The 24813-nt window shown below is 38.5% G+C and overlaps 2 protein-coding genes across 7 annotated transcripts; both read left to right on the plus strand.

Annotated features, from left to right (window-relative positions):
• Positions 1 to 121: 121 nt before the first annotated feature.
• LOC307142326 (FH1/FH2 domain-containing protein 1) lies at positions 122 to 9244 on the plus strand. The gene is made up of 9 exons (XM_079843035.1): positions 122 to 1139; positions 3408 to 3551; positions 3683 to 3865; positions 5699 to 5818; positions 5900 to 6061; positions 6455 to 6672; positions 7083 to 7302; positions 7441 to 7555; positions 7627 to 9244. Exons 1-9 carry the CDS (start codon positions 699 to 701, stop codon positions 7653 to 7655), a joined length of 1632 nt encoding a protein of 543 aa, XP_079699161.1. The 5' UTR covers positions 122 to 698; the 3' UTR covers positions 7656 to 9244.
• A 1443-nt stretch (positions 9245 to 10687) lies between these two features.
• On the plus strand, positions 10688 to 22970 carry LOC307122607 (heterogeneous nuclear ribonucleoprotein C). Of its 6 annotated transcripts, none has more exons than XM_079810700.1 (11): positions 10729 to 10823; positions 13192 to 13225; positions 14719 to 14816; positions 14918 to 14962; positions 17210 to 17475; positions 18594 to 18666; positions 18752 to 18799; positions 18943 to 19100; positions 20982 to 21095; positions 21178 to 21296; positions 21374 to 22970. In XM_079810700.1, the coding sequence occupies exons 4-11, from the start codon at positions 14958 to 14960 to the stop codon at positions 21470 to 21472; spliced, it is 882 nt and encodes a 293-aa protein (XP_079666826.1). In that variant the 5' UTR covers positions 10729 to 10823; positions 13192 to 13225; positions 14719 to 14816; positions 14918 to 14957; the 3' UTR covers positions 21473 to 22970. The 6 variants fall into 6 exon arrangements, with proteins under 6 accessions (XP_079666825.1, XP_079666824.1, XP_079666827.1 ...); XM_079810703.1 differs by having other exon boundaries at positions 17210 to 17346; XM_079810698.1 differs by lacking the exon at positions 14719 to 14816 and having other exon boundaries at positions 10721 to 10823.
• Positions 22971 to 24813: the final 1843 nt, after the last annotated feature.

A 24813-nucleotide genomic window follows, 5' to 3' on the forward strand; every position in this document is an offset into this window, starting at 1 on the left:
GGAGACTGAGGGATAGTGAAGTTGTGTGTACAGAAGCAGTGATATAAACAGGAGATGCTGAAGAGATAAGGAAATTAAGGGAAAGGGCGCAACTCAAATAAACACTCATACACACACACATACTCTTTTCCGTCTAAACGACCCCTCATAATGTCTGGGACACAGACGGAGAGTCACATCTCTGGTCACTAAAAGAGCTTCAATGCAACAGAGCGCTTGAAACCAAGATGACGGCGTGATGTGGGAGAATGCAAAAGAAAGGATCTATAGCATTTGAGCAGTCGTAGATGCTTGAAAAGCAACGGGAGAGCTGGGCCTTCTGAAACACACATCACATGATGTGCAAGCTTCTCAGACTGAGGTTGGAGAAGCTCAAACTCAAGGTTGACTGATTTTCAGAGGAGCTGCATCATCTGCTGGAAAAGGTGTGCTGCACGTTTTATGAATGGATTATCTTTACTAGCTTTTTTAAACTTTGGAGAACATGGAGCTTCTTGGTACAAGGCAAATCTTTTAACGTTGGAGGATCATTTGCAAAGCTGCATGCAGCCATTAATGGACACTGATCAAGGTAAACCATTCCTCTGAAGTAGTTATATTGAGACTGGATATTTGGCCATTGGGTTTAAGCAGAACAAGCATCATTTTGCACAACATTTACTTCAAGTTTTTTAAACATAAATCACCAAGAAGACCCAATGAAACAAGCCGAATCCTTTCTTCTCAACACCTCCGGGACGTCCCTCATAAGCCATGCCCCCCTGCTCCGCCTCAACGCTCTCGACTTCTCCGACCTATGGGATGACGAGGATCTTGAGTTGGACAGCATTGATGAAGACTCCTCCCACACTTTGGCCAATCAGATTGCAGCCTCTCCCATCCCTCCGCCCCCTCCCCCTTCGGCCCCTCCTCTTCCTGTAGCCAGTGAGTCTCCGCAGCCGCCGGCCTGTCGTACTCTGAGGCTCCACTGGAGCGCGCTGTTGAGTCTGCAGCCTTTGCCGAGAGTGGGCCGCTTCGGGCCTCAGTCGATCTGGGCCGGTCTGGAGCCGGTTCATCTAGACACCAATAGACTGGAATACCTGTTTGAGAGCAAACGCAGCAGCAACAGCGCCCTCTGCAGTCTGATGGAGCGGCGACGGGTACGATTTTAATGTTTGCATAGAAACCCAAAAGTAAACCTTTCATTAAAAGGCTAGAATACACTACACGACTTTTAAACAGAATAGATTTTAAAACAAAAATGGTTACAGAGAAAAACAGGGCATCGTATGCTAAACCAGGCTTTTCACCCCAAGGTCTTCAATCGCTCCATAAGGAACCTTTAACATCCATCGAATCTTTCCATTCCACAAAAGTTTCTTTAGATATTTAGGGCTTCAAGAGTGTAGTGATCAGCATTCTCCCCTTAAAATGATTGGCCAGACCAAGCCGTAAGTCATAGAGACTTGAAACTTTGAGGGATGGTGGCACTCACTCCATCTACAATGTCACCAAGGCTCGCCCCAATCGGCCCGATGGTGGTGCTACAGCGATCAAAAGTATGTAATGGCTCATAACTCCTAAACAATTAGTTGTGAAATTTTTGGGTATTTTGGATTTTTTGAAAACCTACTTTTGCAAACTAGTGCCCGATTGGAACCAAAAAGTCCAGAACGATCTCTGGAGTCTGATTGTCAATAATCATCAAAAGAAAGTCGACATTCCGATTCATGTGTGCGACGGTATGGCTAAAACTTTCAAAGTGGGCGTGGCCACTTTTACTAAAACGGCTGTCCCACTCGAACGAAATGAGATCATTTCTAAGTCTAAGTGGTCGTAAAAAAATTAATTTCCTATGGGGGTAATTTTTGACTCGTGTGACTTTTTTTTTTTACGACCACTTAGACTTTTCAAATCCTGTCCCCAATTTTTTTGTGTGTTCATATACCAAGTACCAATAAAGTCACCAAGATTTTTTTTTAAAAATTATAAAACGCAAGATCCACTATAGTGGTAAAAATGTGCTATTGCGTGATAAAAATGCTCAATGTGTCCACCGGATGGCACTGATCTCATTTAAAAAATTGCTTTCATGAGGCCTAGGCTTGACTCTAAAATTAAATACAGCTTTAATAAAATTTAAAAAAATATATATATTATATTCAATGGGAAAAATGGGTCATAATTATTACATAAATATGAATTATAAATCATAAAATTATCTCAAAACACCAAAAAAGAAAAGTAATTGAGTAATTGATTTTGCTCAAACCTTTTTAATCTTAATCCCGCCCACCGGGTCATTTTTGACCCGCAGGTCCTGTGTGTGACCGATAAAGGAAGTACCCCAGAGGGTTAGAAAATGGGCGTGGCAAAATATATCCAAAAGTCTATAAATCCTAAACGAAAACTCAAAACTTCACAAAATTAGGTGAGCACATGCAGCATATGATTCTAAAGAAGCATGCCAACTTTTATGGAGATCAGACCATAGGTGGCGCTAAAACTGTTAAAAATCTTTAAAAACATATATTTCCTCAGTAAAATGGTGTTTTCCATCAATGATCTAGGTGCCGGCTTAATAAAGAAAACATAATACCTTTTTAAGCATGCACTTAAAGGCCTTAAAGCGCTTGAACCCTGATAATTGCTGCTTGCAGCTATATTTTTTAAAAGTTTTTCACACTAAGGGGGAAAAAAAAGTTATTTTAAGACCTCTTCAATGAAAGGTTCTTTGGGCAACCAAAAATGGTTCTTCTATCACTGCGAAAAAATACTTTTGGAAGCTTTATTTTTAAGATGGGGATTTGTGTAAAATATAGTCTAAAGAAAAAAAGTTTAAAAAAATAAAAATAAAAATTAAGATTAAATAATAACTAATTAAATAACTAAAAGAATACATTTATTTAAACCATTTTTAAAAAATACAACAGTAGAAAAAATAAGTTATAATATTTTCCTAATAATATTTTATTCATATTTATATTAGATAAATGTGGTATTTTTTCATGAAAATATAGCTGGCGTTTAAATTTTAAAATGGATGCACTCTTACCAGAATGATCATCTGGCATGGAAAAGATTGAAAACCTGCACTAAACGCATAACAGACGTTTCAAGGTGCTCCGAAACTAACAGTCTTGTTGCTAGGAGACGCGTTCTAAAGTCAGCTCAAAATATCAAGCATGTTTGATCTCCTCTGACTGTATGGAATCAAAGTCTGAAGCTTTAAAACCAGAGTCTGTGCTGATTTTCTGTGAAATCTGTCAACTCCAGCTGGCTCTGACTTTAGGCAACTATAGCGTTGACTCATCCAGACTGAAAATCAGGTCAAAAAATCGTAGTGTATTCCAGCCTCAAGCCTCTACGTATTGAGCTTTTCAGAGTTTGTGCTCCACATCTCTCTCTATCTGCTTTGGTTCATGCAGCAGAAGCAGCCGTGTGTGTGTGTATTGGGTGTGAAGCGCAGTAACATCATCACTATAGCCCTGAGCGGCCTACCACCGGCCCATCTGCTTCCTCCTGCCATACTCAGTATGGACAACACTGTACTAGACAGAGAAGACATCCAGGTGTGGACTACACTTTACAGTCTAAACTTGCTTTTCTAAATACATGGTCTAATTTTGTAATATTCACCAAAGCATATGTAGTCTACCATGAAAGCAGGAGTGTTTGGTGCCATGCCTTTGTTGTGGTTCAGAGGTTGCAGATGCTGGTTCCCACCGAAGATGAGCTGCATCTGATCGAGGAGGCGAAGGCTCAGGCCCCGCGCTCACCTCTGGGCCCCGCCGAGCAGTGTCTCATGACCCTGGGAAACGTCCCTCATCTGAGCGCCAGACTGCAGATCTGGGCCTTCACGCTGGATCATGACAACCTGGAGAGGGTGAGAGAGAAGAAAAACTGAGTAGTGTTCGCTATATATATATATATATATGAAGAAAAATATAATAGGCTAATATTAATGTTCCAAGTACCCAAACAAAGGGAACACTGATCTCCATAATGGCGAGTAAAACATTTTAGGAAAATCTACATCAATTTATAAAGTCAGCTTATGTGACGTTCTCTCAAATTTTTCAGTTGTATTGACAACTCCACATTCAAGATGAGGAAATGAGTGGATGCAAACAGAGAAAAATGACTGCAGAAGTGGAGGACATGAGTGAAAGTCTATTAATTATTGCCCCGCCTCAAAACCCTTTTTTTCCTTCACAAAATGGTACTCAAACCAATCAATTAATCTTAACTTGTGTTTTCTTTTTTTGAGTAAAATAGGCATAGTATGTGCCTATACCACTACACTATTCCACTATACCGATGGAATTACCTATAATTTTTAATAAAGTCTGCCAGGTTATTGGTTTGCATGTATCCATGTAACCATGATAATGGGTGTTTTAGATTTTTGCTGATTTTTGGGAGCTATCAGCGTATCGTGTGCATGTAAACATGCTCATTTTAAATTGACTTTTACAGCTATTTTCTAGCAACCACCCAACACCCTACCCAGTTAAAGGGTTAGTTCACCCAAAATGTAAATTCTGTCATGAATGACTTCCCCTCATGTCGTTGGACACCCGTAAGACCTCCGTTCATCTTCGGAACACAAATGAAGATATTTTAGTGTAAATCTGATGGCTCTGAAAGGCCTCCATTGGCTCAATGCACTTTACACTCTCAAGACGTCTAAAGACGTCATTACAAAGTCCATCTCACTACAGTGCAGGTTCTACAATAACTTTATAAAGCGACGAGAATAGTTTTTGTGCGCAAAAAAACCTAAATAACGACTTATATAGTGATAACCGATTTCAAAACACGGCATCATGAAGCTTCGCAGTGTTATGATTCAGTGAGTCGATTCATGATTCAGATCGCGTGTCTGCTGAAATCATGTGACTTTGCCAATCCAAACTGCTGAATCGACTCACTGATTCATAACGCTTCAAAGCTTCATGATGCCGTGTTTTGAAATCGGTCATCACTATATAAGTTCGATTTATAAAGTTATTGTAGAACCACTGTAGTGAGATGAACTTTGTAACGACTTCTTTAGTACCTTTATGGGTCTTGAGAGTGTAAATTTAGGGGAGTTGAGGGTGAGCCAAGGAAGGCCTTTCTGAGCCATCGGATTTCAACTAAAATATCTTCATTTGTGTCTGAAGATGAACGGAGGTCTTACGAGTGTCGAACGACATGAGGGGAAGTAATTAATGACAGATTTTTCATTTTTGGGTGAACTAACCCTTTAACATGGCATGCATGGGGCCAATGTACGCACGATATAGGCTTGAGGTATGAGCCCTACAAGGGTTTATCCATGGGTCCCATGTCGGCCTGATCTGAATTAGCCCATACTTGGGCTAATCCATGTAGGGCCCATACCACAGGATCATTTCATGCCTATTGGCATGAAATTCCTCTGCTTCTTAAATGCTTCTTGTAGCGGCTTTTGTTTGTTGGTAATAGGAGTGAGCAAGTGTAGAACCATGTAGAATACAAATCACAAGTCCATACCTTCAGAAATCATTCAGAAATAACATTTTCATAATTTAATGGGAATGTTACCAAAATGTTCTCAGAATATATTTATGTTAGCTGGGATTATCCATTATTGTTTGTAATACGGTCAAATCTCTATCGACTAAAAAGCATTTTGATTTCTGTTGTCTGCTCATTTGTGCTCCTCATGCTGGGCTTATGTGTGTGCAAACAGGAAATCGCAGAGCCACTCTTCCATCTGAAGCTCGCCATGGAGCAGCTAGCGGCCAATCAGACGTTCCGCTGCATACTCGCAACTGTGCTGGCCATCGGCAACTTCCTGAACGGCTGTAAGGTGAGAATGCCTGTGGAGAGATGTGTGCACTGCGACACCTGATTCTCCCGCACATTGCATGACGGTGTGTGTTTTGTACAGGCGAGGGGCTTTGAGTTGAGTTACCTGGGCAAACTCTCTCAGGTGAGAGACACACACGGCCGGCGGCCTCTTCTTCATCACGTGTGCGTGTTATTGCTCCAGCTTTACCCACAATCCTCTGATCTCTACTCAGACATCACTGCCGTCACAAAAGCCAGCAAGGTATGTGGAAGAAGATTGTGCATTATGCGCTGAATGTGAAACAGCAAACATTTCAAATCACACAATATACTGCACGTTTACTTCAGCCAGAGGTGTTATCTATCAGCTGGGAAATAAATGGTCAAATTGCATTTTGAATTCAGCGCTGTGGAAAATTGCCCTTAATGTTAGTGAAAAATGACACAGGAATTTCTGTGCATTGCATTGTGGGAAACACATGACTATACAGAGGGTGCTTCTCAATCGTTAGACTGTGTCCTAGTAAGGCTTTAGTTGTGTCAAAAGTTTGACTAGTAAAAATGTATAATCTTTTTAATGACATCCAGTTAATTTGAAGCCTGTTATTTGTTTTCGTCTCTTTTTTCCTGTCTCTCATAAACAATTGCACACTAGTGCGACTACACACAAGTGCAGCAGAATCTCTCCCAGCTTGAATCCCTTTGCAAAGCATCCTGGGATCAACTAAGACTTCTTGAGAAGGATGGAAAGAAGAAGAAAGGTGGAAGAAGAAAAGAGGAAGCCGGAGAAGAGGCAGCGCTCCCTCAGTTTCTGAAAGACTGTGAGGAGAGGTTGAAGGTGCTACGAGCTGTTCACCGCAGAGTCATCAACCGGTAAAACCATTTGCTAAATACAATTAAACGGCAACGTATCTGAGGCATTTTCATGGAAAGATTTGCACTGATCCACATGCAAATATTCCTTATGCTCTTATACTCCGATCAGGCATAACATTACCTAATATTGTGTTGGTCCCACAGAACATTGCCCAAAGCATCACTGCCTCCGCCGGCTTGCCTTTCTTCCCATAGTGCAGCATTAACTTCTTGAGCAGTTTGAGCTCCAGTAGCTCGTCTGTTTGATCGGACCATTTCAAGCATTTAACATTAACTCAATCCAGTTTGTCAAAACTCTTCACTGGTATAGTTAATTTATTGAATTTGTGTTCACCTACAAATAGTGCTTAGCGTTTAAATCCCTTTCTCAAAACAAAGTCTAAAGGTTAATTTCTCCTTTCTCCCAGATTCCACTCGTTCCTGCTCTTCCTCGGTTACTCGCGCTCCATGGTGAGGGAAACGAGCGCAGAGGCGTTTTGTAAGACCGTCAGTGACTTCGCTCTGGAGTACAGAGCCACTCGCAATGCTATCCTTCAACAGAGGGAGAAAGAGAAGGAGAAAGAGAGGGAGAAGGACAGCCAAAACACGCCAAAACTCAAAATCAAACTCCAACAAAGCCCATCTGATGTAAGGGCTCTAATTCACAAATAATGCTTTTACAAGTAAAAGTACGATAAAGTAGGCCTTGAACGTTTTTTATTATTATATTATGGCGAGAGAGTAATAAGGAAGCTAGATAATGATAGATAATTTTTTTCACTGTAGGAGAATCAGGAACAGGCGAAACTTGAGGAGGTTTTGAAGACTCCTGAACCGTCATCGTCTTTCCACGTTGACTTCACTCTTCCACGACCGCGCAGCAAGACGGCCGACAAGAGAGGTATTACATTCACTGCCAAATTCATCAGTTGCATTCAAGTCAAATATTTACATATGGATTGTTTGTTGCAGGTTGTCTCTCCCGACGACTGAAGTGGTGAACTCCAATCCTCGTGGCCTTCAAAAGTCTTGCCCCGTTGGCGCGTCAGCTAATTATATTTTTGAGTATGGAAACAAAACTTGAAATAAGATCTCTTTTCTGGGATTTATTTTGCAATGGTACAATAAACTGTCTTTTAGCATTCTTAATTTCCTGTAATTCTACATTTCAAATATTCATAATATTGCTTAATTAGAAATGTAGCATCTCTTGATAAGAAAGAATACACGTTTTGTTAAGTTTAATTCTTTTACGACAACCATGGTGCTAATGGTTTACTGATGCTTAAAACCGTTCAATATCAAATGCCATAATTACTAGTTATTCTTCATTATATACAACAATAATCAATAAAGAATTTGCGAGTGTTTTCTGAACATTTCTTTGTTTGTTTACAATAATTTACCAAATTTTTTTGTAGTAGAAATAGCTGTTTTGTCAGAAAATGTGGTTTACCATCGTAGCTATTCGTTTTTTTGTCTTGTTTCCAGTCTAAATATATTAAAAATTCTTCAATCAAGATGCATCTACTAGATAAGTACAATGGCATAAGATATTTTTTCTTTCTTTCTGGAAAATAAAAATCTAAAAGAAGTGAGTTTTTGCTTAAAACAAACCAAATGATCTGCCATTGGGGGTCTTGTTTGTTTCTGTCCCAAAAGTTGTTTTTACTTTAATTCTCCACTTCCGCAACAATCTTCCTGAAAAGTGTGCAGACTAGACTCCCGTTTGTGTGCAGCCTTTACTTGCTTTCGTCACCTTTAAAACCAGAGACGGACAGTAGTGAAGTATTTTTACTTTCTACTCAAGTACATTTTTCAAGTGTATACTTTATCAGTGATTTTTTTTGGAAAACTTTTACTTCACTACATTCCAAAGCATAATATATAATGGCATACTTTTTTACTGCACTAGATTTCATAAATACAAGTTTGTTTTTGTTTTACCTTTAATGCTTAATTACATAAAAAAATTACATATAGTACTTTCTTGTACTCAAGTAAAATTTGAATTACTTTTACTAGAGTAAAAGTATACAATACTACATTTTTAATGTAATTAAGTATTAAATGATATTCAATATGGAATGTAGTGCAATAAAAAGTATGACATTATGCTTTGGAATGTTGTGAAGTAAAAGATTTCCAAAGAAAAACACGCTGATAAAGTATTGACACTTAAAAAAATGTACTTAAGCAGAGTAAAAATACTCCAGTACTGTCCGCCTCTGTTAAAACTGCCATAGAGTTAAAAGTAAAAGTGTATAGACTTGTGCAATTTTTTTGTTTAATGTAGTGCAGTTAGATGTGTTTATAGTCTGAATTAGCTTAAGCAAACAGGCTAGCCGAACACTAAACAAAAGACATGCTATGTTTTTCTGAGCCACTCCCAGAGAGAATCCCAGCATTTGATACTGATGTCTTACAATTACAAGTTTACGTCCACTTGGTCTTCATTTAACGCCATTTAAACATTTAAATACGAGTCTTCAGCATGTTGGCTGCCATGATAGATGGTTGAAGACAAGCTTCAAGAACAATATCTAAAATTCACATTTAAAACACATTTTCCCATTAACTTTCATTCAAATTATTAAAAAAAAAAAACACATTTACACCATTGGATATTCATTTCTCAAGTGTTTAAAACAATGTTTACTGTAATAACATTTGGTCTTGACTTTGTACAGTGCTAAATATTGAGACATTAACAATGGCCTTGATTAATCCTTAAATACCAACCTGTTTGAAATCTTGTCTTGTTTATGTCCCAAACAGACATAAAAATTTTTTTTTGAACCAGACAAAAATTTACTTATCCAGTAAAAGCATCTTGATTTAAGAATTAAAAAAAAATACATATTGTACTTTCTTATTTGTACTCAAGTAAAATTTGAATTACTTTTACTAGAGTGAAAGTATACAATACTACATTTTTAATGTAATTAAGTATTAAATGATATTCAATATGGAACGTGGTGCAATAAAAAGTATGACATTATGCTATGCTTTGAAATGTTGTGAAGTAAAAGATTTCCAAGAAAAACACGCTGATAAAGTATAGACACTTAAAAAATGCAGAGTACAAATACTCCACTACTGTCCGACTCTGTTTAAAACTGCCATAGAGTTCAAAGTAAAAGTGTTGTGCAATTTTTGTAGTGCAGTTAGATATGTGTTTATAGTCTGAATTAGCTTAAGCAAACAGACTAGCCGAACACTAAACAAAAGACACGCTATGTTTTTCTGAGCCACTCCCAGAGAGAAATCCCAGCATTTGATACCGATGTCTTACAATTACAAGTTTACGTCTACTTGGTCTTCATTTAACGCCATTTAAACATTTAAATACGAGTCTTCAGCATGTTGGCTGCTTGTAGACAAGCTTCACGAACAATATCTAAAAAAATTCACATTTAAAACAAATAGCTTTCCAATGAACTGCCACTAAAAATATTAGAAAAAAACCCCACATTTACACCATTGGATATTCATTTGTCAAGTGTTTAAAACAATGTTTACTGTAACAACATTTGGTCTTGACTTTATACAGTGCTAAATATTGAGACATTATAGATGGTCTTAAACCTGTTGGAAATCTTGTCTTGTTTCTGTCCCAAAGAGACAGAAAAATGCTTAATTTTGAACAAGACAAGACAAGACAAAATATAATTTGACTTAAAAGCGTCTTGGTTAAAGACTGTTTAGATATTTGGACTGGAAACAAGACAAAAACACCAAGTAGGAAAAGCATTTTTTGCAGTGTACATTGTATTTCTGTTTTGTGAAGAACAATATTTCACATTTAACGACCTGTACAAAATGAGATCCACAGCTTTTGTAAAGCGATTACTGCTCCGAGGGAGGAGGCTGTTTACCAAACACTGCATCCACCAATCAAACGTGCTCTTTATTTAAAAAGAATCGCGTCAAAGAGACTGACGCGTAAATCCACCAATCGGTGTCGCCCGTTTCTTCTGCGCGTTGAAAAGCAGCCAATGATATGCAGAGAGGCCGAGCGGGGGCGGGGCTTGTTTTCAGTGCGCATTTGCTCGACGCCATTTCGTGCACTCGTCTGTTGGTCGGTGTCTACTGAACGAGCTGGTACGGACTGTATCCACAAAACAGTACAGCACCGAATTTTAATCATTTTTAGTCTTAAACTCCCGGTGAGTATTTTGATTCGAGAGATTTTTGTCACTTTTTATTTTTGACTGACTTTGAACTATCTTTGGAGAATTTTTGTGTTTTTTATTTTTTATTTTTAATGCATTTTTCTGGTCATTTTCTGCTTGGCTTTGGTGGCGTACATTTTGTGATGCCGTGGTAGAGCAGTGAAAGAAAAAAAACATGTATGCTTTGAGAGGACCTCACCATTTTATTTTTATTTTTCAAAGTAGGAGTTATTTTTCACCCCCATTTTTTGCAGGACTACTGCTAGAGCAGCTGGTTTATTTGTTTTTTTGAAGTTATTGTGGAGGGAATGTCTCATGGACCGGTGGTTGTGTTTTCAAGATGGGGTCGTTTTTCCCTCCATGTCCGGGATTCAGAATATAAACGCGTTTTAAGTCCATTTTTAAGATGCCAGACTGTTTTCCCCAACATGAGTAGACTATTTTTATTCGGCTGTAGACATTTGGACTGAGCATGTCGTTTTTAATGCGGTTATTTGGGCGTTATTTTTCCTATTTTTGAGGGTCGTTGCGTTCCAGATTGAATTTTCAGGCGACGTTTTTGCAGGTTTTGAATTGTTCCAGCACTTTTAATGGACTGAGAAAACACGTTTTCTGTCTCATGCAATATAATCTATAACAACGCATGGACCACTTAACATGTTTTACATTTGCATCCCAGGTCTATGCAAAATCATGTAAACGGTCAATCTTTCCATTAAAAGTACATCACGAATGTTAAATTGAGCTGCTTGCATTCCTATTTAATAAATGTGTCAAGAAGTGGGCCAGTATTACTGCCTTCATGTGCTCAACTGCCTCATGCTGCATTGATTCAATTGGATATTACATTATATATTTGTGTGTAGTCTGATCCAAAGAGTTCTTGTAGAATGTCTTGATGTTATGAACATTATATTGATGTCCCCCCTCCCCACACACACTTGCATATTCATATAAGAATTGAACAATATTTTCAATGCAGTATCACATTTGAAAGTGCTTTGATTTTGCTGTCTTCTTTCTGTGCTTGATGTAGATTATACAAGTGTTTGTCTTTTGTTTTTGGTTTCTTATATGAGTATATGCACCAAATCATGTTCCCCACACAGTTCCCCACTAGGCACACATCAGCATCATACTCCAGCTAAAACCAGTTTGTGGTTTTGTTTTTATGTGTAGATCAGGGGTTCCCAAACATGATAATCATACACACCCCAATATATTGGGTATGAATGACCCGCCTGTCCATCACTCACTGCCAAAAATGCTTTTCTTACTTAGTATTTTTGACTTGTTTCCAGCCCAAATATCAAAATGAAATGAGTTTTTGCCAATGGGTTATGAAAAAATAATATTTTTTCTTCTTCTTCTGTTTGGGACAGAAACAAGATCGTTTTCTTACCCCATTTGCAGATAATTTAGTTTGTTTTAAGCAAAATCTTCATGTTTTCCGGAAAGCAAGACATCTTATGTCATTTTACATACACTCTAAAAAAAAAGGCTCGTAATCATAGGGGAACCTTTTTTAGTGCTATATAGCACCAATTTTGGTGCTTCAGTGGTTCTTCAGCGGTTCTTCAGAGGTGCTATATAGCACCTTAGTCAAAGAACCGGTGAAGAACCTCTGAAGAACCGTTGAAGAACCTCTGAAGAACCGCTGAAGAACCACTGAAGCACCAAAATTGGTGCTATATAGCACTAAAAAAGGTTCCCCTATGATTACGAGCCAAGAACCATTTTTGGTGCAATATAGAACCTTTTTTTTTTTAGAGTGTATTTAGTATACATCTTGATTTTAAGCTGAAAACAAGACAAAATACTATACAAGAAAAGCGTTTTCCATTACATTCGGTACATTTGATTACTCTCAATAATATTTTGTATAATTATAATATAGTTTTGATTTTGGAATGTGGGGGGAGGAATTATAAACATTGTAATTTAATCTGTTTATGCGTTTACACTAAAAAACAAGTGTTGCAATGGAACTGCAATTCCCATTTTAATCTACATAACTGTTGTTTAATAAAATGGGATGGATCCCGTGTTGTTGCATTGCGACGCTCTACTGTATTTGATTTTTTCACAGAACTTGCGACCCATACTTTGGGAAACCCTGGTCTAGACTGATGGCTTTGTAAACATACACAATCTTTAAATTCATAAAGGTCACACTTTCATAATTAAGTCCACATTTTTACACCAAATTTGTCATGAAGATATATTATCCCTATCATGTAGACTTGGTGCTCTCAATTGGTTGTAAAAAAACAAAACACAATTTTTTTCCCCTTCTTTAGTGAGCTAAAAGGGACATATCAGATGTTCATTTCTGATTTTATTCATTTTGCTTTTTTTGTAGTTTTTGAGGCAGCTTTTTTGACCCACGTCAATCCGTAAGTTGGTTTTACTTTTACTCTCCACTTCCGCACCAATCTTCCTGAAAAGTGTGCAGACTAGACTCCCGTTTGTGTGCAGCCTTTACTTGCTTTCGTCACCTTTAAAACTGCCATAGAGTTAAATACTTTATAAATAGTGTATAGACTTATGCACTTTTTTATGTAGTGCAGTTAGAGATTTGTTTGTAGTCTGAATTAGCTTAAGCAAACAGACTAGCCGAACACTAAACAAAAGACACGCTATGTTTTTCTGAGCCACTCCCAGAGAGAATCCCAGCATTTGATACTGAGGTCTTACAATTATAAATTTACGTCCACTTGGTCTTCATTTAACGCCATTTAAACATTTAAAGACGAGTCTTCAGCATGTTGGCTGCCATGATAGATGGTTGAAGACAAGCTTCAAGAACAATATCTAAAATTCACATTTGAAACGCATTGGTTTCCCATGAACTTTCATTCAAGTTATTCTAAAAAAAAACACACATTTACACCATTGGATATTCATTTGTCAAGTGTTTAAAACAATGTTTACTGTAATAACATTTGGTCTTGACTTTGTACAGTGCTAAATATTGAGACATTAACAATGGCCTTGATTAATCCTTAAATACCAACCTGTTTGAAATCTTGTCTTGTTTATGTCCCAAAGAGCCATTAAAAACTCAATTTTGAACCAGACAAAATTTGACTTTTCCAGTAAAAGCATCTTGATTTAAGAATATTTAGATATTTGGATTGGAAACAAGACAAAAACACCAAGTAGGAAAAGCATTTTTTGTCAATGTTTACTGTAATAACATTTGATCTTAAGTCTTTATACAGTAATGCTGTGCTATTTAAGTATTGATTTATCCTTAAATACAAACTTTGGGAAAACAATGGTGTCTTTAGTCCATTTTAGTGTTGATTTTATAGAATAATTCAGTTTAATATTGAGACATTGAAATGGTCTTCATTCTCAACTACCTTGAGGAAAGACAAGGGAGCATTTCTACAGTAAGGTTATTATGCAAGTTATTACCAATTATAGGTCCTAATTTCCCTAAAATCATGTTTATTGTCCTACTATCTATTATGGAGCCTGAGGAGATTGAGGTTTTTCATTTGCACAGACCTCTGACTCGCTTTGTAATTGGCCTTAAACTTTCATCTCTGCAATACTGATATTTCCTGCAGACACACTGATCTCCATCTCTTTGTTCAGTGGGCTGTAACACAGATTAATGGTGTGTCTTAAGCTGCGCCGAGGGCTTCACTTGGACCTTTTTAATCTCCTTTGGCGGCCATTTCAAAGGTTTTTTTTTTTCATTAGTGCAGGATTTGATGCGTCATTTCAATTTCAGAAACGTCACTCGATTTGACACTTTGACATTTCTCCCCTAAATTAAAAGGGTTTTAATTTGGGATCATGTGACATTGAGTGGGTTTAAACAACATTTCTGTTTCACTTGGTGAATCTGTGTGAATTTCCTTTTCTGTGCCTCAAGTTTTGTGCACCAACCACTGGGTGGCAGCAGCCGAACACTAGACTGCGTGTTTGACCTTGGGAAAGTGTTAAAATTGGTGTGACGTCTGTTAAAGTGCGGTGGGTTACATCACCCACCCACACAGTACGACCTTCACCCACAATGCACTGCTGAGCAGCAGCTCAACGGTGTCCAATAACGACCCTCTTCTCTCCAACAGAATCAGGCAGACAGACGACTCGACCTGAATTACAGACAGAATGGAGTGAGTTCTGACTATTCAACCCCCAACTTCCCCCTCAGCACACTTAAATATCTCAATGTGCACGTTATGTGGCGGTCTAAGCATCTAAAGATATTTCCAAACACTGCCCAGTCCAGCTCAAACACCAGTTTACTCCTCAAACGTGTCGTAAGCACAGGAAATGATCCACACACATAGTACTTCACACAATCAGATACGTGTATTTCCATGCACTTTACTCTTCACTGAACCCATAAACAAAGCAAAGCGATAATACAGCACTTCTATTTACTTTAACTTCAATGCAGTGGACATTTAGTTTCACTTCTGCACTTTTAATTTGCATGCAATATCTCAACAGCCGTACATCTCCACATTACCCGCCCAGTCCTGGTGTGTACAGATATGAACACCGTCGCCCAACTGTATAAACCACAACATACACGCCCTCCTAGTTGAAATGTGAATCTTCTGATTTCAAATATATATCTAAGCTCATTATAGTACAGGGAAGCTTCATATTTGACTGCTGTGGCTCTGATTTTAAACATACTAGTTTATGTAGATTATGATGCTTAAACATTTTATCTGGATTGTTACATACTGTATCTCGGAAATGTTTGTTCTTACCCCAAATATCTTGTTTTCTGGTAATGTTCATAATGGACCAAGTGAAAATGTGTATAGATCTGGACTGTAATCTTCATGTGCTTCTATTTTAATCTGTAAGAAGTCAACATGAAACCAAAATAGACCCAATTACTCAATAATAACATGTTTCTGGTCTTATTTTGAGCGATTTGTCAGGGCATGTTATTACAGAAGTAAAATGGGTTGCGAACGCGGTTTCATGTTGACTTTCCAGAACTGATCCGGTCTCATTAACTAGTTTCCATCCACATATTTTGGGATATTGCATTAAAAATGCTCTGCATAAAATCGTAAAATGCGCATAAAGAAGTAAAATATGCACTCAATTGAATTTTTGCGTTCGATAAGACGTGTGTGAGAACTATTATGGAAACACAAATACTAAATTAATTTGCCAATGCGCAACAAAAACAGATCATGTGATTGGATAACTGGACTAACCAGCAGACCAATCTCATTGCACAGCATCTCGAATGTTGTTTTAGGGTACATTTACATGACAACGATGTACTAAAAACAGAAAGGTTTTTCATTCGTGTTTTTCTCGTGCATACAACAACGTTCTCAAAATGATCCCCGTTCACACGGATCTACGAAAACGACTTAAATCGCTGTATTCTGCTACCAGACCAGTAGATGGCGATGTCACTTTGTGCAATGTGCGCTTATAGACTAAACAATGCGCGCTTATAGACTAAACAATGCGCGCTTATAGACTAAACAATGCGCGCTTATAGACTAAACAATGCGCGCTTATAGACTAAACAATACGCGCTTATAGACTAAACAATGCGCGCTTATAGACTAAACAATGCGCGCTTATAGACTAAATGCGCGCTTATAGACTAAATGCGCGCTTATAGACTAAATGCGCGCTTGTAGACTAAATGCGCGCTTATAGACTAAATGCGCGCTTATAGACTAAACAACAATGCGCGCTTATAGACTAAACAACAATGCGCGCTTATAGACTAAACAACAATGCGCGCTTATAGACTAAACAATGCGCGCTTATAGACTAAACAATGCGTGCTTATAGACTAAATGCGCGCTTATAGACTAAACAATGCGCGCTTATAGACTAAACAATGCGCGCTTATAGACTAAATGCGCACTTATAGACTAAATGCGCGCTTATAGACTAAACAATGCGCGCTTATAGACTAAACAATGCGCGCTTATAGACTAAATGCGCGCTTATAGTCTAAACAATGCGCGCTTATAGACTAAACAATGCGCACCGCTTTCCAAAAATTGTTTTCAGACTCCCAAAAACGCCATTATTGTGTAAATGAAGGGCCAAATATATGAAACGTTTTTAGTTGAAAGCGGTGTCGTATAAACGGCCCGTCCGTCATTCTGGAACCCCTGAGCTAAATTCAAAGCTAAATGATTTGGTTTATTTCCCTCCCAGAACTGTCTCATGGTTGCGTTTCTCTTGAACACACGTGGGATGGACAGCATTTTTATGCGAGATTCCAATTTAAATTCGCAACTTTGGATGGAGACATGGGTACTGAGGCCGTTAGTTTTGTTATCGACAAGCTAATTTCTCGTTTTTCTTTCCTGTCTTTGTCAATCTTCTGCACCCCTTCCATTCCCCTCTGTTCGCCCCAGTCATTCCCCCACAACCAGCAGCCTGATGGCCAGTAACGTCACCAACAAGACGGATCCGCGTTCGCTGAACTCCCGGGTCTTCATCGGGAACCTCAACACCATGCTGGTGACCAAGGCTGACGTGGAAGCCATCTTCAGTAAGTACGGGAAGATCGTGGGCTGCTCCGTGCACAAAGGCTTCGCGTTCGTCCAGTACGCCAACGAGAGGAACGCCAGGACGGCGGTCGCTGGTGAAGATGGGAGGATGATCGTCGGACAGGTGCTCGGTAAGTATATTTCAAATCAGCAACTAAATCTGACATAAACAGTCCCATATAAGCGTACACTTAGTTGCTGATTTGAAATATGTCATTTAAATGTGAATTTGGCAAGTTTTTGAGATTTCACTATTTCCCCGTTCTTCTCAAGTCTTCGGTAAATCTCTCAAAAAAATGTCCACAAAAAAAAATTTAAGAATAAGAGCTATATTTTGCTTAAAATAAAGCTTAATTTTAGGAACATTATTTTTTTGCATTGAAATTTTCATGACAAATTCTCATTAGTAAAAATTATGTTAAGTAATATTGTCACAATGCAAAAACGTGATGGCCTTAGAATAGGCTTTATGTGTGCAAAATGTACTTTTTTGTTTAATTTTGGGGGTGGAAGCTATGGAAATAGCGCATTTTACAATAACAGTAATAAATAAAAACAAAATGGAATTTGTACGATATATAAAAAAAATGCAAAATTCACTTTTACATGGTGTTTGAGCATAAATGTGTGTCGGCAGTGTGTGAACACAACCACCCTATAATGATAAATCCGCTCTTCTTTTTAACCCCCATAAATCATAAGCAGTGTCTCCGAATAAGCGCTTGCCGTTTCTATGTATGTGATGCTACATATGCATAGGCTCCGCCCATGACCGCTGACAGACTCCGCCCTATTAGCATAGACCAATGTCACGTGAGTGTGATAGAGCTAATAAAACCAAACAGGTTTTAGTTTTTGCCCGAGTATTGGAGGCATGAGCTGTACAGGCTCCGCCCTCTTCTACATTCGGGGGTGGGATCAGCAGCTCATTTGCATTTAAAGATACAAGCACAAAAACCGAATGTTTTTCCCTCCACTCAAAAATGGGCATTTACAGCATGATCTGTGGGGTATTTTGAACTGAAACTTCACCGACTCCTGAGACTTGTATTACCCCATTATCATTCTGCTAAACCAGGTCTAAGCTTTGCAAGATACTGTTTTACATGCCTGCTAAATGTCTACATGCATGAGCGCCTCATGTTTACATTCATTCTGTTAGCTGACGCTTTCATCCAAAGCGACTTGTCTCGTGAACACTAGGCCACGTGTCAGTTTTGTTGAATGTTCAATCTCTCTGTTTTTCCAGATATTAATCTGGCTGGTGAGCCAAAACCTCATCGGTCAAAGACTATTAAACGCTCTGCAGGAGATATGTACAGGTTTGCATTATTCTTTTTTTATATATAGTTATTTAATTGAATTATACAAGTTTTCCTTTTAATTCTTGGCCTTCTCCTCCCGCAGTTCTTCGTTTGATCTGGACTATGACTTCCAGAGGGATTACTATGACCGGTGAGCGCTCGCTCTTGAAAGATTCGCTCACATTTAAACTGATCAAAAGCTTTTTTATTATTCATTAAAGGCTTTGAATGTCTGTCTGAACTCTGATTGGATTCCCAGAAGGTGTGTGTTAATCTGAGCGTGTGTGATTTCAGGATGTACTCGTACCCGTCGCGCGTCCCCCCGCCCCCTCCTCCTCCGCTGTCGCGAGCGGTGATCCCGTCCAAGCGCGCGCGTGTGAGCGTGAGCGGCGGCAGCCGCAGGACCAAGAGCAGCTTCTCCTCCAAGAGCAGCCAGCGCACCTCCCGCACCAGTGAGCGCTCTCCCATAACTCTTTATTCCTCAGGGTTCCTACGCAGTCTGGAAGTCATTTATTAAAGTAATTACCAGGTCTGGATAAGTAAGGGAAATTCAGGTTGATTGGGACACTTTTGGCCATTGAGCTGACTAGGAGAAAGTGTCCCAATCTCCTTGAATTCACCCTATGGAAAAAAGAGAACTTGAGTATGGTTTTCTAAAATATAAAATTAAGAATTTCTAAATGTAAATGTATCATACAACAGGGTGTTTTAATGGTAAAAGTTGAGTGATTGTTGAACACAATTGAATAAATTCAAGGCACATATTTTCATTATGCAGAGTCTTTTACCATAAGCGAGTCTCTTTTGAACTTCACTAATCGAATCTGCCTGAGCCACTCAAACCAGCAACAGATAAAGGAGTAAAGGATAGTCTCAATCAGACCGTACCACGATTACTGTATCAAACCCATGTGTCAGAGGTGAATATACACAGGTTATGAAGCGTTTATCCCTGAGTGAATATTCTTATTTAGAGATGACTGTATTATATACCAACTATAGCGCTGTATGAACCATTTGTATTAAAGTTCAGTTCACTCTAAAAACTAAATCTGTCATTTACTCTCCCTTTAAGTTGTTTCAAACCTGTATGAGTTTCTGGTAACACTTTAGAATGATGGTCATTAGTTAATGTATTAACTAACATGCACTAACCATGAGCAGTACATTTGTTACTGTATTTGTTCATCTTTGTTAACGTTAGTTAATATAAATCCAGCTGTTCATGTTAGTTCACAGTGCTTTTAACTAATGTTAACAAGATTTTAATAATGCATTAGTAAATGTTGAAATTAACATTAACAAAGATTAATAAACGCTATATAAGTGCAGTTCATTATTAGTTAATGTTAACTAATGCAGTTAACTAATGATCATTATTCTAAAGTGTTTCCGAGTTTCTTTCTTCTGTTGAACACAAAGGAAGAATGTTTGTAACCAAGCAGATCTCGGCAGATATTGATTACCATGTCACTTTTAACCCTGTTACACATAGTGGGGGCAAACAATACTATGTTAATTTCAACATTTACTAATGCATTATTAAAATCTTTAACAAATGAACTGTTCATGGTTAGTTCATGTAAGTAAATACATTAACTAATGTTAACTAATGACCATTATTCTAAAGTGTTACCAAAATAATGTAAAGACAGTAAAATTGTAATAATTATTACAATTTTAAATCAGCTGTGTAGTGTAATTGTACTCCTGTGATCAAAGCTGAATTTATCGTCTTCAGTGTCACATGATCCTTCAGAAATCATTCTGATTTGATGCTCAAGACACATTTATGATTATTATCAGTGTTGAAAACAGTTGTGGCGCTTCAGAGTTTGGTGAAAACATGCATTTTCATTCAGGATTCTGTGATTAGTTCAAAAAAACAGCATTGATTGAAAATTAAATCTTTGGTAAGAATTATATAAAATTGTTGTCACTTTTAAACAATTGCATTCTTGCTGAATAAAACTTTCTTAAACCAAAAAAAAAAGACAAATCCCCAAACGTTTGAATGGTATTGTATCATGGATTCCTCATAAAACTGTTCAACATTGATAATAATCATAAATGTTTCTTGAGCAGCAAATCAGAATGATTTCTGAAGGATGATGCTGAAAATCAATAAATTACAGTTTACTATATATTCACATAGAAAACCGCCATTTAAAATGGTAATATTTCACAATATTGCAGTTTTGACTGTATTTTTAATCAAATAAATGCAGCTTTGGTGAGCAGAAGTGACTTCTTTCAAAAATTTAGACATTTTAGAGTGCACATTTATGCTAATTACCGTGTGTGTGTGTGTGTGTGTGTGTGTGTGCATGCAGTGAGAGCTGATGATCTACAAACCATCAAGAAGGAACTGACTCAGATTAAACACAAAGTGGACTACCTGCTGGAGAGCCTGGAGCGCATGGAGCGAGACCACAGCAAGAAATCAGGTACGTGCCACCAGCCAGAAAACCCACTCGCTTCCAATGACACCTGTTTAGATCTACACACTCACTGATTGTTTCTGCGCAGATGTGAAGGGCGCCAAGCCAGAGGAGGTGTCGCCGCAGCACTCCAGCGGGAAGAAGGAGCGCGAGAGCACGGACATGAACGACTACGAGGACGAGGGAGACCTGCTGGAGGAAGAGGAGGTGAGAGAAAGAGAAACTACAGTGAGAAATCCCATATCGCCCGGCTCCTATTCACTCTGCGTCTTCGGTTTGTGCAGATCAAGAGTCGAGGAAGGGAGGATGACGAGGAGGAAGAGGAAGGCGAGCAGGAGGAAGGAGAGGACGACGGAGACAGCGCCAACGGAGACCAATCTTAAACACCACGGACACACATGCATGCTCACCGTGAGATATAGAGTAGATCCTCCGACCCTCAATGCACAGTTGAAGTTTCATTTCACAAGTCCAGAACGATAACCAAGACTCCTGGATCATGATAACGAATCTCTGCTTGACAAATGACACTTTTAGACTGATCAATCGCATGAAACTCTGACACCTTACTAAGAATTCTAGCATTAAAAAAACAGCCGGATGGTAAGTTTCCTGCTTTAGGACCAATGCTTTGGGCTGTAGTGAAATCTCCCTCATTGTTTGCAGCAAACTTACCATGTCGAGCTGTTTTAAGACTGCCGTCTTCTGGCTCGAATGTGTTTGCGTAAGATTTGGATGAGGATTTTCCGCGCTTAGATGTGTTGTGATTGGATTTTACCTAAACAGTTGCTTGTAGGTTGTGCGTAGCTGAAGGTTAGAGCAAAAAAATAACTAGTTTTGCTAAATAAAGCGCTGACAAACCCTTAGTTTGTCAATGCAAATCAACACACTCCACTAATGTTGGTCTGCTGGGTGTGATGGTGGTTTAGTCATTGATAGGGCCAATCAGAATGCATTGAATTTAGATATGAAGGAGACACTAACGTGCATTTTGTACCTTGTCAATTGGTTTGCACCAACCGAATCCTATCGTCAAGATTTGAAAACACTCGCCTGCCCACTTCAGACACGTTCAGGTCCTTCTGGTTTGATGTTTTTAAAGTCTTAGATTGCTTACAGTGATGATAACGATGGCTGGAGTTTCAGGTCGTTCACATTTTAAACCAGCCTGTGCTGAAAGATGCCCATAAACGTCTTTCTTCCTCAATGCATTTCATGATTCCTGTGGCTGTGAAACTGTTCCTCGTAGTCCTCTTACCCAACACATACTAGACGATTATTAGAGTGGTTTGGCTCATGTTAGTCTCAATGGCTCTTGATGGACCCTGAACTAGCTGAACTCAGTATGTGAAGTTGAGTTCATTCGTGTGTGTGTGTGTGTGTGTGTGTGTGCTGGTTCAATGCTAACTTTTGAGAGTAAATGCACTACTCGTCCTGACCAGTGGGCGGCAGTGTGGCCCAGTTCTGTTATTTGACCTCTCAGAAATACTGTATGATTGATTGAAGGGAACCTTTTTATATTCCATAAGGGGTCACTGAGTGTGTGTGAGAACAAGTTTGGATTGTACAGTCAGCGTAATTTTACCTATCGGTTTGTATTTGTGTACAGTGACACTAAGAGGTGTGTTTGCTTCTGAAAAATACGAGATGTGTTTGTAGCTGTTCTGTTTTCTTTATTTGTTCTGTTCGTCTTTTGTTTGGTCTGTGTGTTAAGTTTCAATAAAACTACAAATGTTCACGACATGTTTGCTGTTATTGTAGCTTATTGGATTAAATGATTGTTGCAGAATATTAAAAGTTAGTCTTACCAATAATGTTTCTTTTTTTCCCTAACAAGATGCCATGTAAACTTACACCTGGTATTAAAAGGTTATTTCACCCAAAAATGATCCAATTATTTATCCCCCTCAAGCCATCCTAGGTGTGTATGGCTTTCTGTTTTCAGCCAAACACAATCTTAAATTAAATGAAAAATATCCTGGCTCTTCCAAGCTTTATAATGGGAGATTTTGAAGCCCAAAAAATTGTCATCCATCATAAGTAATCCATACGGCTCCAGGGGGTTAATAAAGGCCGCCTTTTGTGAGAATAATATCCATATTTACAACTTTATAAACTGTAATCATGGTTTCCGGTAACGGCCGTATGTACGGAAGAGCAGATGATAGAGCAAACCAAAACACCGATCGTGAATTAGAAGTCTAAAACATGAATTTAAAGTGTCGGTAACACTTTTTAGTATGGGGAACACATATTCACTTAAAGGATTAGTTCACTTTTAAATAAACTTTTGCGGATAATTTACTCACCCCCTTGTCATCCAAGATGTCCATGCCTTTCTTTCTTCGATCGAAAAGAAATTAAGGTTTTTGAGGGAAACATTCCAGGATTTTTCTCCATATAATGAACTTCAATGGGCTCCAAACGGTTCAAGGTCCAAATGATGTTCAAGGTTTCAGTGCAGCTTCAAAGGGCTTTAAACGATACCAGATGATGAATATGGGTCTTATCTAGACAAACCATCAGTTTCTGTGAGAAACCCAGCAGTATTTATGCTATTATTTGACCTCTTATCAGATGAATGTGATCTCCGCCATAACTTCCGCTAAGTGAGGTCAAAATACGAGCCTGGTCATAGATGTATCGATAGTAGATGCCTCATTCTACTGATCTACTGCAGGCACTAATGAGGCATCTACGTATACATCTATGACCACGCTCGTATTTTGACCTCACTTAGCGGAAGTTATGGTGGAGCTCAGAGACGATCACGTTCGTCTGATAAGAGGTAAAATATAGCATAAATACTGCTGGGTTTCTCGCAGAAGCTGATCGTTTGGCTAGATAAGACCCTTATTCATCATCTGGTGTCGTTTAAAGCCCTTTGAAGCTGCACTGAAACTGTCATTTGGATCTTGAACCGTTTGGAGTCCATTATATGGAGAACAATCCTGGAATGTTTTCCTCAAAAACCTTAATTTATTTTTGACTGAAGAAAGAAAGACATGGACATCTTGGATGACATGGGGGTGAGTAAATTATCCGCAAAAGTTTATTTAAAAGTGAACTAATCCTTTAACTATGACTTTTGCCTCAAGCTCCTAATTTACTGCTTATTAGAAGTTATAAGGTAGTTTTTGTAGTGTTTAGGTATTAGTAAGATTAAGGGATGTAGAATATGGTCATGCAGAATAAGACATTAATATGTGCTTTATAAGTACTGATAAACAGCCAATATCCTAGTAATGTCCATGATAATAAGCAATTAGTTAATAGTGAGAATTTAACCCTAAAATAAAGTGTTACCAAAATATGGGAGGAGCTTGAGTTTGTTGCCCAGTCCTATTGGTTTGAACCGCGAGAGGCGTCAACTCTCACCTAAGCTTGAGCTCCTACGTCATGTGTTGGGTCAGAGGTCACTCTTCCACCGTAACTCGACTAGCGTATGGCCATTACCGGAAGACAGTGCAATATAACTCTGATTGTGTTTGGCTGAACGAAGAAAGTCATATACACCTAGGATGGCTTGAGGGTAAGAGTGGGACAATATATCGATACAGCGAAATATCGTTGTCCTTCTCCGTCCGATTTAAGAATCGATACGCTGGTGCCAATTATTGATATTTTAATTAATAACACAAGTCGCTCTGAATAGATTTCCCTGCTCCCAGTGTCGCTACTTCATGGCTCTTCGAGGTGACGCTCAGCACGTGAATGAGGGGAA

The sequence above is a fragment of the Gobio gobio genome (assembly GCF_949357685.1).
Source record: "Gobio gobio genome assembly, chromosome: 2".
Classification (NCBI taxonomy): Eukaryota; Metazoa; Chordata; class Actinopteri; order Cypriniformes; family Gobionidae; genus Gobio; species Gobio gobio.

Bases quoted from the DNA above. Each gene is read 5' to 3' on its own strand.
- LOC307142326 (XM_079843035.1), top strand. From the start codon at position 699: ATGAAACAAGCCGAATCCTTTCTTCTCAACACCTCCGGGACGTCCCTC. The intron at 1,140-3,407 runs GTACGATTTTAA...TGGTTCATGCAG, and splicing joins GTCTGATGGAGCGGCGACGG to CAGAAGCAGCCGTGTGTGTG. The intron at 5,819-5,899 runs GTGAGAATGCCT...TGTTTTGTACAG, and splicing joins ACTTCCTGAACGGCTGTAAG to GCGAGGGGCTTTGAGTTGAG.
- LOC307122607 (XM_079810699.1), top strand. The intron at 18,667-18,751 runs GTTTGCATTATT...CTCCTCCCGCAG, and splicing joins TCTGCAGGAGATATGTACAG to TTCTTCGTTTGATCTGGACT. The intron at 21,297-21,373 runs GTGAGAGAAAGA...CGGTTTGTGCAG, and splicing joins ACCTGCTGGAGGAAGAGGAG to ATCAAGAGTCGAGGAAGGGA.